The 13,342-nt window shown below is 44.4% G+C and overlaps 1 protein-coding gene across 3 annotated transcripts in view; it reads right to left on the bottom strand.

Moving 5' to 3' along the window:
• The window catches only part of itpkcb (inositol-trisphosphate 3-kinase Cb), a 46,005-nt gene that overhangs the window by 29,506 nt on the left and 3,157 nt on the right, over positions 1–13,342 (bottom strand). For 2 of the 3 annotated variants that reach the window (XM_084326634.1, XM_084326635.1), the window contains exon 2: positions 5,921–7,460. In XM_084326634.1, coding sequence (XP_084182760.1) covers positions 5,921–7,348 — 1,428 coding nt within the window. In that variant the 5' untranslated portion in view covers positions 7,349–7,460. Of the gene's footprint in view, positions 1–5,920; positions 7,461–13,342 lie in introns of those variants that run through there. The other variant, XM_084326636.1, reaches the window with a different exon arrangement.

The raw sequence follows: 13,342 nt of genomic DNA, 5'->3' as shown, positions 1-13,342 counted from the left end.
AAACTGTCGAAATTGTAGTTATTTGAAGTTTTGATTTTTTTTCACAACTGAGGTAGGTAAATTACATTTCTTGAGACTAAAGTACCGAAAAAAGGTACCGTTGGGTACCGGTATCGATTCACAGGTACCGGTATCGGTTCAAATGTGAAGGTACCCATCCCTATACATGGGTTACTGGTAGCCTTTGTTGCTTTTTTCAGTCTCTCCATAGTGACTTTCAGGATTCAGATTCTGACTAGGAAGAACAAGTCTATTTCTAGTGGAGAGACATCCTGTTTTTAAAGGCTCCAAGTATTCCAAGTATTTCTAGTCCCAGGGCATCAAAGGCGTCTGGCTCAGGAGGGAAACAGCATCACTTCCTACTTGGACGTTTTAAAGTTGACGTTTTGTGCTGGAACCCAGTCTGGAAAACTGAATCAAAAGGGAGTGTGTTAAGCTCAAGTAACAGTTCCCTTTGTTTAAGACGGCCAACTGATAACCATGCGGGAGTCATTTTCAACCTAGGGCTTTCATCCACAGCGCTTTACAACTCATGCCTCACATTCACTCGCACACCGACGGCAGAGGTGACCATGCGAGGTGCCAACCTGCTCATCGGGAGCAGTTAAGGGGTTCTTGCTCAAGGACACTTTCGACACACTACCTGGGAGGAGCTGGAATCAAGGCGGGAACCCTTCAGATTACCAGACAACTGCTCGACCTCCTAAGCCACCGTCTGTCGCCCTCCGAACTATAGCCTAAAAACAACCTCATTATCAATATCGTACCAAGATGGTGGCGTTTGCACACAAGGCAAGGTCCAGCATCTCACCAGTTTTAGCAAATCGGCAGTAAATATATCTACTTGTTTTGACTATAGTCTGCTCACCCAGAGCGGTCTTACTTTCCCATCATACACCAGACATGATCTTTTGGACATTGCATTACAACAATCTGACAACTCTCTAAATCGCCGATCTTCAGCCCCCCGCTGGCGCTGAGATCGCTTGGACACCTGTGAATATAAACCCAAGATGACCGGGCTCACCGCTCGCAAAGAACCGAAATAACTCACACACAGAGGTCCTTTTAATGTCGTAGGAGATTTTAACCACCTGCCCAAATTCCCATTAAGAGGAGACAAGATTTTAGACCATGTTTATACCAACATAGCAGCTGCGCATTATCAATCGTAATGCATGGTAAATGGCTGCATTTATATAGCAGCTTTTATCCAAAGCGCTTTACAATTTGTTCCTCACATATTTTACCCGTTCACTCGCACATTCACGCACGACGGCGGAGGAAACCATGCGAGGTGCCGACCTGCTCAAGGACACTTTGACACGCTGCCCGGGAATCGAACCGGGAACCTCCGGATTACCAGACGACTGCTCTACCTCCTGAGTCACTGTCGCCCCAGGTCATAGGATTATGGATTGCAAAAATCGTGATTTTCATGGAATCCTGGCTTAACCCCTTTCACTGCCACACGACAGAAGGTTAACCCTTTACTAACTATCACACAACCGACGGGGCGCCCGTCGGTTGTGTGATAGTTAGCAAAGGGTTAACCTTCTGTCGTGTGGCAGTGAAGGGTTTAACCGGCTGTCGTGCGGCAGTGAAAGGGTTAACCTTCTGTGTGTCATCGCAGTGAAAGGGTTACCCGTTTTGTTAGCGCGGCAGTGAAAGGGTTAATAGCGGAGTTCCTGACCGTGCTATCGAGCTAACAGGGTGTGTGCTGTACTCTCCTCAGGGCAGACGTATCAGCTAACCTTGAAGACCTTATGGTTAAATGCTGAGTTTTCCATCTGCCTGGGGATTTTACAGCTACTACGCCGTCTGCAATATACATCCCACCGGATGCTAATGCTAAACTAGCAATGAAGAAACTGCATGCCGCCATTAGCAAACAACAAAACCAGAGGTATCCATTATTGTCGTAGGAGATTTTAAGTACCACCTGGCACCTCCAACCAAAAGACTATGCTCCCATTTCTACAAGAGGAGACAAGATGGCCCATGTTTACGCCAACATAGCAGATGTGGACAAAACAGTTCCCCTCCCCCACCTCTGGCAGTCTGACCTCTTTGTCCTTCTACCCAAGTACACTCATCAAACGTGTGAAGCCCTTAGTTGGGGCCCATTCTCATTAGGAGAACCTGCCTTTTCTCAGTCCTTGCCCCACAATGGTGGAATGAACTAGTTAGGACAGCCGAAACCCGTCGAATCTTTCGCCGTCAACTAAAGACGCACTTCTTCAACCATTATCTGAAAAAAATAAACCGTACCGTCATGCACTTGTCCTAATAAACTAACCTACACTGTAGCACACTAACCTACACTGTAACACTCAACACTTTGATGAACATTGTTACTCAGCTGATAAGAGTTGTGCCCTTCCTGATGACTTGTCGTACAGCACTTGTAAGTCGCTTTGGATAAAGGCGTCAGCTAAATGTAAATGTAGAGCAGACAATGTGGGGAAAACCCAAGTTTTACCCGCTTTGGCATTGGCCTCCAGCAGCAGTTACCTAAATTCCACCCTCTCCAACCTGGATGCGAGAATGCCGTTCATCGACTTCAGCTCAGCATTCAACACCATCATACCTTTCAAGCTCATAGATCTCCAAACTCAACTCCAAACTAAACTAAAAAAAAACAACCCCTCCGCCTGCAACTGGATACTTGACTTCCTAAGCGACAGACCCCAGAATATTCGGTTAGACAATCTCACCTCCTCCACCCTTCCTCACCCTGAACACCGGCGTCCCACAGGGCTGTGTGCCGAGCGCCCTCCTCTCCTCAGATTCCGGTGGTGAACTTCTACCGGTGCGCCATAGAACGCACACACTAACCGCATCACAGTCCAGTATGGCAACAACTGCACTGCCTTGGAACGGAAGGCACTGGTGCCCAATGCACCACCGGTACATCACACTACCTGCAATTTTAGACTATTCAACACAAGCAGTGTCCGAGGATGGCACACGGTATTGTCAAGGACACCGCTCACTCACCCCAACAACCACAATCTGTTTGCCCTCCTTCTCTACCATATAAATGCTGAACTCCATTGTCTACTCTAGGCTCCGTTGCCCATACTGCACTCTCAACTTTGCAGTTACTCAATCTATACTCATCTACCGCTTACAACCGTCTTACACTGTAAACATAACTACCTACCTCAACCTATACTGCCCTGCAGAAGCTTTATTAGTATTAATTTTTCTAAATGTAGTTATTGATTTTATTTGACATAATAAAATACAATACACAGGTGCACTGCATACAGTATAAAAATACATCAGGATAGCGCAAGAAAGTCCTTAGACTTATTTCCATTGCGGTCCCAAGATAAGGCAGGCAGAGCAAAAGAGGGACATGCACAGTATGCTACTCCTCCTACTTGACAACCCGGAGTCAATCACACACCTACTCAATTAACCATAACAATATAAAAAGTACATACGAAACACATCTTAATATCAGACACAAAGCTACAGGCTACACTACCCTAAGTTGCTCAGCAACCACTTTTTCCAGTTGGGTTGTGTGTGTGTAAGTGTATTGAACTTCAATATCAGTTTTTTTTTTTTTAAATCTTGTGACAACATTTCAGAGTTCAATCTGTTGCTCTGTTTAGAGAAAAAGTGTATGAAGAATTGCAGTAACTACAAAATTACTGGATAGTCAAAGAACTTTGAAGCCATTTTTCTCAGTTTCACTGTTTTGCATAGTTACTGCGGTTAGCTTCTGCAGGGCAGTGTAGTCTACCCATATGACATTGTATGATAGCCTGACCTTGTATGATATACAACACTGTATATACCATAGAAATGCATCGATGTAACTATAGAGAGACAGGTTACCAGCTCTTAAGACGACGATCCTTGTACATAAACGTTGCTCCCAATAAATAATGTGTTTTCAATTGCAAGTGTGCAGGAGTCCTTTGTTCTACCATTGTCTGGTCATCTACTACGTGCCTGTTGATCTACTACAGGTGTGAAAAAGATCTGCAAAAAAAAGAAAACCAGTGCCACTGCCGTTTGGATGGATTGAAATTACTCCTGTAGAAAAGGGGAATCTGAGGATTTTTTTTTTTTTTTTTTTTTTAATCTTTTCCCCCCTCATTTTTCCTCTGTTTTTCTCCCATCCCAATGTTAGTCGTTATGCCAATTCCCAATCCCCTTCCTGGTCGCTGCGCACCTACCCCCTACGGTCGGTCTGGGAGAGTGGAGGCTATCACAATATCACATGCTTCCTCCGACACACGTGTAGCCAATCAATCGCTTCTTTTCACCTGGCAGCACGGACTTTCACTGAGAGGGTGTAGCGTGTGGAAGATCCTTTCCTCGCTGAGCAGGCGCCGCGACCGAACTGTAGGAGTCGCTGTTTACAACGACCAAGACCCACCACCAGCTTTCCCACCCCTAACACTGCCAATTGTGTTAGTATGAACGACCAGCCAAGCTGGTAGCAACGCCGAGAGCTGGGCTCGAACCCAGCATCTCCTGCACTAGTGGCGAGCGCCTTGCCCACTGCGCCACTTAGTCGCTCGGAATCTTGTTTTCTATATAAAAAAAATATATATATATATTTTGCTCACACAGTTTTGCACACATTCATGAAGTTATTGAGAGTAAACCTAGTTTGAATATCGCCACCGGTGACGTTGAATCCTTGTGTTGCGTTAATTCCAGCGGCATGAAATGATGTAGATGGAAAAAAACAGCAATACCTTGTCTTATTACATGGGAGTAGGGGGGAGGGACTGGCGGACTGCTACCTCGTAAATTTACATTGAGCTGTAATGAACACAACCACCATATTGGCACACACTCATCTACTCTCATACAACTGTCAAACTAAATTAATGTGTGGAACAACTGTTTCAAGCTTTTGGATGCGTGTGTGCGCGCAAGGTTAAGTGCAAAATAAATCAGCATCGTCTTTTTGGTTGGCCTTTAAGAATGCACTGAAGAATGCACTGAGGTAAGAAGGGCCGAGGGAAGACATGCTAAACTTAAAGTGAGATTATGAGTATTGTGTTTAAGGCTATAATCCCCCTCATTATAACCAGTTATACTAGGACTGACAGGGGAACATGAACTGTGGGAGGTTAAAGGTCATAACAATGGGGGGGGGGGGGGGCTGTATTCATAGTTAGGCCTAGCAGGTTTGTTGATATGGCTTATTGTTCGACGCATTGATTTAGTGTAAATTATTTAGGGCCTTCGGACCAGACAGTGGATACATTTGAGTTTGAATTAAGAAAGAAACCAACCCAACTTATGGCTAAACAATAATAATAATATGGCACAGCCCTGTTCTATACGATTCTACTTTAATTGTCTGTTATGTTGATGCACCAAACGACCAAGACAAAATGCCTTGTATGTGCAAGCTTACTTGTCAATAAAGACCTTTCTCTAAAAAAAAAATGGAAATTAACTAAATCACTCATCATAACACAGACCCCACCTATAATGTTTAAAAACACTGAGAACCTGCAGGTTATAAAAATACTTAAAACTTGACACAATATCTCTCGTTGCAACAAGCAAGGTCAGCTGATAAGAGTTGTTACCATTCCTGCTGTCTTGTTGTACAAAACGTGTAAGTCGCTTTGGATAAAAGCGTTCAGCTAAATGTCAAAATGTAAATGTAACATGAGCAAGTAAGTAATTAGGTTATGGCTAGTCCACTTTCAGCTTGTGGGTATTATTGTGAATAGATCATCTCCACATAAACAAGACGAAAGTCTTTCTCTGGTCTGCATCCCCTTAACAATTATTGTATGTATTGAGCTGTACTGTACCCATTCTGCAATCTGTTAATAAAGTTTTCAATCAATCAATCACACATACTGGAGAGAAGAAGAAAGAAGAAGAAAAAAAAGAAGAAAAAAGCTCCATAGTAGTAACACACACTCACCCCAGAACCGTCGTCGGGGTTGCTGCCCAGAGACTGGCACATCGCCGGGGAGAGACTGGACTCGATGTCGCTGCCGGTGTAGTCGTCCTCGGACTCCTCGAACGACGAGGCGGACGACAGGCCGACGGAGGACGAGTTGGAGAGCTTGCGGGGAGACGAGGAGCCGCCGCAGCGCCGCATGAGCGCCGGGGAGCCGCCGCAGCCGCTGTCCGAGCAGGGCGACTCCTCGTCCGGGTGCACCTCCAGGCACGTCCCGCCGACTCCCAGTCCCAGTCCCAGTCCCCCCAGTAGTCCCAATGAGTCCGGCGTCCCCCCCTGCGGCTGCGGCGACCTCCTCCCGGGGCTCGGCTCCCGGGTGATGATGAGTTTAGGGATGGTTCCCTGGAACAAGGGACTCTGATGAGTCTGGACCTGTTGTTCGGAGTGATTGTTCCTTTGGTTCCCAGATTCAACACCAACCACCACCGAGGAGCCGCCACGTTTGCTGTGGTGGTGGTGGTGGTGGTCACCGGCCGCTTCTTTGGGTTGGTGTTGGTGTTGATGACATGCAACAGTGTTCAAGTTATTAGATTTAGTCATTTCAACCTCCTCCGTGTTGTTATTTGTAATAATAATAATCGGCACAGTAGTAGACACTCTATTGCTACTCAAAGAAGAAGGCTCGTCGTCCAGACGCAGGCTGAAGGTTCGACCCCGGGTGTTCCTCCTCTGGTGATCCATGGCCCCCCCAGAGGGCTCCGAGGCATGGTGGTGGTCCTCTCCCCGGTTGGATATCCGACTATCCGGTCTAGAAGAACCGTAGTTTAGCCCGTGTTGTGGTGATGATGCTGGGCTCTCGGAACCCGCTGCCTCCTTTCTCTCTTCTTCTTCTTCTTCTTCTTCTTCTTCTTCTTCTTCTTCTTCTTCTTCGAATTCAAACTCTAGTCCCATCGGCGGCTCCCCTCCTCCTCCTCCCCGCCGGTGATCGTGATCATCAAGAAGGCGCGTTATTATTAATAACGAATCTCCCCCCGTGTCGTCGTGTTCGAGACCTACTGCGTCTCCTCCTCCGCCGGGACCCCCTTCTTCTTCTTCTTCTTCTAGTCGCGGCGCCGGGGGCGACTCCTTGGTTTTCATCGGTTGATTCCTGTTAAACCGGTCACCCCGCCCTCCATCATGCAGCCGCGTCTCGACGCTACTACTAGTAGTCAATGTGCGGAGGGTGTCGCTGGCTTTCCATTTAGCTTTGCCCGGAGGAGCGGCGTCAGCAGCGGCGGCAGCAGCAGCAGAGCAGCGCGACAGACCAGAGCGCGTTTGGCCCATCCTGCATACCGTAGTTATGTTATTATAGAGCACAACAATAAAGCACACCTTCCTCCTTCCAGAGCTGCTTGGATCTGATTTGAAATAAGTCAAGTTGTTAGAAGACTCTGCAACAATGTAACACATTAAGTCACGTGTTCCACTTTTTTTTTTCTTTTTTTTTTTTTTACTTTGGGAAATGATGATGATAGGGCAAAACCTTCCTCCTTTCCTCTTCACATGTCGGAATATCCCATATCTGAGAGAACAAATGAGAAACATCCATAAATACTTGTTATACTATACTGTGATACTGTGAATAATGTATATTTCAGTAGATAGTAAATTATAACACTACCTTAGTAAATTATATTGACCTATTTGTTTATACTGCTTGTGTTGTTACTACCTGTACCCCCCCCCTCCCCCCCATGCTGCTATGATGCCTGAATTTCCCCAAGGGGATCAATAAAGGAATATCTTATCTTATGATCATGCCTGCTGTGTGAGCAATTGTTTAATTATACACTGTGGCAAAACTATTCCCCCCCCCCCCCCCCCATACAGTTTTGCTTGATAACACCTGACCTAGGTTATCTGAAAATAAACATGGACAGATTAACTAAAAGGTACAAAAATACAATTGTAAAAAGTAAACAAGAGTGCAATAGCTTAAATATTTACAGACGGGACAGACCGTCTGACTGTCTGACCGTCTGCTCAGAATAGATAACAGCTCCCCAAAGTCCAAATCAGTTTCTGCATTTCTCATATAACTCAAGTCATTCATCCCATTTCTTGGCTCGGGCAGCCTATAATAAAGATTTATAACCGAACGCCTTGAGAGTCTAAGACCTTATTTCATACTGTGTCGGCTACAATACAAACATTGCTAACCAGGTTTAGGCTAAAGTGAACATAAATCATCATTATATAAACAAAATAATAATAATGGCAAAACAGCTTTGGGTGAAATACAGCGGATATAAAAATACATCCAGAAATGTAACATCAGTATCAAACGTTGACTCTCCTCTCCAGTAAGCCAGCAGACAGAAGTGTCTCTCACAGTTGCCGAGAGCAACGCTGGCCAGAATAATACTGCCCTCCTGTGTTTACACAGCACACTTCAGACCTCTGTGTCGCCAGGGAGAATAATTATGCTTAAAGGGGAACTATCTTATAAATGGCCTTTTTGAGTGTTTAGCATTGTTTCCTAGCTATGTGAACTTATATTAATATGATCTATGTCTCAAAATTCTCATATTGGCGCATTCTTCCAATTCTCCTCTCACAATATTCACCCTCACTGAACTGAGTCGTTTGAAAATGTGCCTATATGTGATGTCATATAGTCACTGCTGCATGTTAATGTTCAGGCGAACACGGCCACACACAGTGGTTTAGGAGCCCAGGCTCAAAACAGCTCGAGATCTTGAGGTAGAAAAATGCTGTTTTTGAGGACTTGATTAGAAATACAAAACAATGAATAAAAAAAATATATATATTACAGAGGTGTTCCATAGACTCACAGGAATTGTGTAAAAGTGCCCAAATAGTGAAAGAAATAGTAAAATAGTTCCCATTATCATCTGGCCCGGAGATCTCTATTATAGGTGTGATCTCTATTATAGGTGTGACGCGGATTCCATTATTTCACTCTGAAAAATACAATAGCAATTAGCCAAATCACAACGAGACGGCACTATAGGAGTGAAACACTGCAAATAGCGCGGCCACACGGTGCCAAGCACGCACGCAAACCAAACATTGACTTTCCCCAAATAATCTAGCGGAGAAATGTGTGCCGACTGAGATACTAATAGAGTACAACAACACTGAACACTGATTCTATTCAGGTCCGACCACCACATAATGGGGGAAGTTGGACCGCTGGCTTAAAGCAAACCCTGCTGTAACCTACAGCATCCATTACCCCCCCACTGCTCTGTGCCCTTATCCACAGTCATGTACGCATCATTTCACTGACGACAACACAGCCCACGCTTCAATGGTGACCTCGAGCCTCTCTCGGACGCGGTATTACCCAGTTACTGTGCACTAGGGATGGGTACCTTTCACATTTGAACCGATACGGTACCTGTGAATCGATACCGGTACCCAACGGTACCTTTTTTCGGTACTTTAGTCTCAAGAAATTTAATTTACCTAACTCAGTCGTAAAAAAAATAATCCAAACTTCAAATAACTACAATTTCGACAGTTTTCGGCTTGCCATTGCCCCGACTGCTTTGTTGTTGAATCAAGTCAAATCCTAGGTAAGCATATATTGTGCGTGTGAACGTTGACATGAAAAGAAAAAAGGTAATTATTTTTTATTTTTTTTGGTATCTCACTTGAATCGCTACTCGGTAGTACCGACGTGTTTCGGTTCGGTACCTCAAAAGTACCGAATTCGGTACCCATCCCTACTGTGCACCGAGTCAAGACTGTAGCACCAGAGTTCAACGTTGTTGCATTTTGTACTTTAGTTTGTATATTTTCTTGTATAGTGTTTGGTCTTTATTCTTTTTACTTGTTTTACTGTATGAAGCACAATCTCAGGAGGCTCATACAGAACAAAGCATTTCACTGTAATGTACCTTATATACCGGTATGTGACAAATAAAACAAAACTTGTTACTTAGCTGAAGGAGTTGTACCCTTCCTGCTGACCTGTTGTACAGAGGTTAGATGGATAAAAGCGTCCAGCTAAAATGACAAAATTAAAACCCGGAGAGGTCAAATAGTTTGTTTCCGTTACACACAGATGAATCAATGGTTAATAAAACACTGATAGCTAGGACAGTGCTGCTACATCCATGAACGGAGGACTTGTGGAACAATGCTGATATACATTTTTAAGAAGAATGAGTAATTAGCTTTTGGTAAAAAAAATTAAAAAGGTTTGTATAGCTATTTTTGAAGATTACAAATAAAAGAAAATTGTTAATTTTTTTAGAATACTGTTTTAGAGTCTTACTTTTGTTAAGAATATAGGACAGGCATTTACATTTAGCATACATTTATCCAAAGCAACTTACAAGTTTTGTACGACAAGTCAGCAGGAAGGGTACAACTCTATCAGCTGAGTAACGGCTGTTCATCAAAGTGTTGATTGCTAAAATGTAAGTTAGTATATTAGGACAAGTGCATGACAGTAAGGTTAGTTAGGGTATTTTTATCACCATTTCAGATATTGATTGAAGAAGTGCGTCTTTAGTCGACGGCGGAAGATTGGACGGGTTTCGGCTATAACTGTGGTGGGAAGTTCGTTCCACCATTGTGGGGCAAGGACCGAGAATAGGCGGCTTCTCTTTGATGACCCTCCCGGAGGCCTGTATATAAGCATTATGCTTCAGCCTGTACCTTTTTAGTCACTGCCAAATAAAAGATTGTTGAATGATTGTGCATATTGTAAAAATCCAAGCCTGCTTGCCTCAACGACTACCGCCCTGTAGCTCTCACCTCTATAGCCATGAAGTGCTTTGAGAAGCTAGTAAAGGGCTACATCTGCTCCTCCCTCCCCATCAACCTGGACCCCCTGCAATTTGCATATCGCCCCAACAGGTCCACCAAGGACGCCATAGCCCATGTGCTGCACACAGCAGCATCACACCTGGACAAGAGGCAGGGGAACTATGTGAGAATGCTGTTCATCGACTACAGCTCAGCATTCAATACCATAGTCCCCTCCAAACTCATAGCCAAGCTCAGGGACCTGGGCTTGAACTATGACCTCTGCCAGTGGGTCTTGGACTTCCTGACGGGCAGACCCCAGGTGGTGAGAGCAGGCAACTGCACCTCCTCATCCATCACCCTCAACATAGGGCCCCCCCAGGGCTGTGTTCTGAGTCCCCTCCTCTACTCCCTGTACACACATGACTGTGTGGCACAGCGGAACAACACAATCATCAAATTTGCTGACGACACAGTAGTGGTGGGCCTGATCTCTGCAAACGACGAGAGGGCCTACCTGGAAGAGGTCAAGGTCCTAGCGGGATGGTGTCAAGACTAGAGAACAGCCTCTCCCTGAACGTCAGCAAAACAAAGTAGATGATTGTGGACTTTAGGAGGTCGGGGGTCAGGGACTACAGCCCCCTCAGCATCGAGAGTGAACAGTTTTAAGTACCTTGGAGTCCACATATCCGAGGACTTTACATGGACCACACACATTGACAGTGTTGTGAGGAAGGCACGGCAACGCCTCTACTTCCTCAGGCGCCTAAGGAAGTTCCAAGTCAGTCAGAAGATCCTTAAGAACTTCTACTCATGTACAATAGAGAGCATCCTGACTGGCAATATCACCTCCTGGTTTGGGAATAGCACCGCACAAGACCGTAGCAGACTACAGAGAGTGGCCCGTTCAGCCGAACGCACAATTGGAGGGGGGCTTCCCACTCTCCAGAACATTTACAACAAGCGGTGCATGGGTAAGGCTAAGAGAATTATCAAAGACTCCAGCCACCCAAACAACTGCCTCTTTGAACTGTTGCGGTCAGGCAAGCGATACCGGAGTCTCATGGCAAGCACAGAAAGACTCAGAAGAAGCTTCTATCCCCAGGCCATCAGGCTGCTCAACGAACAATAACACTATACAACAACCATCAGATGCACTCACAGCACACACATCCACACGCACACACTCACTTTAAACAAACAACTCAATGCAGCACACACTTTAGAACACCTAAGTAAACACACTTTATATTTATTGGCAAAGAATTTGCACTAGTACAACCCATACCTCAGTACACCTTACTGTAAATTGTACCTAATCCCATTTCTGCTTTGCACTATATAATATATTAGTATATTGTATGGTAACTCAGTTACTTCTACTTTGCATTGAACATTGTACATATGTACATATTGAACACTTGCGTCTACGTACGTGACTTCTATTTTATACTGCTATACTTATTTTATACTTATCTTTTTTGTCTAGCACAGTCTCTGGAGCGTAACAGAAAGAAGCATTTTGTATAAAAGTATTCTGTACTTCTGTATGACAACTAATAAAGAAACTTGAACTTGTATTGTGTGTGATAACTGAATAAAACGACTACTACTACTACTACTACTATCCTGCTCTTATATATCGTACAGCTGCTCAGCTGATAGAGTTGTGCCCTTCCTGATGGCTTGTCGTACAGAACTTGTAAGTCGCTTTGGATAAAAGCGTCAGCTAAATGACTAAATGTAAATGTAAATGTACACTAGCCCTGTTTCCTAGTATTCCTACACACCAATGATGCCGTCTGTACTGATGGGAATCTTTTCTCAGCACAATCGATGCTTGTTCCATCCTCATACTAGCTCCGGCTAGTTAGCCACAAGCTAATGCAAAAGTCAACGTAGTCAAACTTGTCTGTACAAGTCCGTATGTCTAGATTTCAGTGAGCGTCAGTCAGCACAAGATAAGAGAAGATATTCCTTCATTGATCCCCTTGGGGAGATTCTGGGAAATTCATGTACAAACGAGAAGGGACCCTCTACCAATCAACAGTCATCATTGTTAACTAGGAAATAAGTCTACTACGGTTCCAAAAAAATCTGAACTATCCCTTTAAAAAATGTTTTGGTCGTTTTGTTTTCCATCAAATGAGAAAAAAGAGTAGCCTACCTACTGGCCCCGTTACACAACACAGGCTTCCCAGGAAGGTAGACGCAGACAAAGCGCACAGACAAAAGACTATACATATGATACGTTATTTCTATTGTGTCCAGTCAGAATGGGACCAGCGTGATGACAGCGCTGCAGTAACGAACGCTGCTGTCAGGAAGGAATGTTCAGAGACAGGAAATGAGGCAGGAAGGATTACAAAGGAAAGAATAGCTCATAGGATGCATGAGTACACCACACACACTCACTCAATCTTGCATAAAAGGGAAATAAGGCACGAGGCATGACTCACACAGGACTGAAAGCAGCCCTTGTGCCATGTTGATACAGTGACCACTGACCTGTACTGTACATGCTTTAAACTGACAGTCACACACACATGCGCAGAATTTTTTAAGGGAAGTTCCATCTATGGTTATCGAATAATAGAAGATTCCCAAGATTAACACAAATACCTATATAGTTGGATCACTGTAAATAGAGCCAAGAGAAGCCAGTTAGCTACATTAAAGTAA

This window comes from Notolepis coatsorum (genome assembly GCF_963971535.1).
Source record: "Notolepis coatsorum genome assembly, chromosome: 1".
NCBI classification, from domain to species: domain Eukaryota; kingdom Metazoa; phylum Chordata; class Actinopteri; order Aulopiformes; family Paralepididae; genus Notolepis; species Notolepis coatsorum.
Note: the sequence above shows the minus strand (reverse complement) of the source record. Positions and strands in the feature narration are given on the sequence as shown.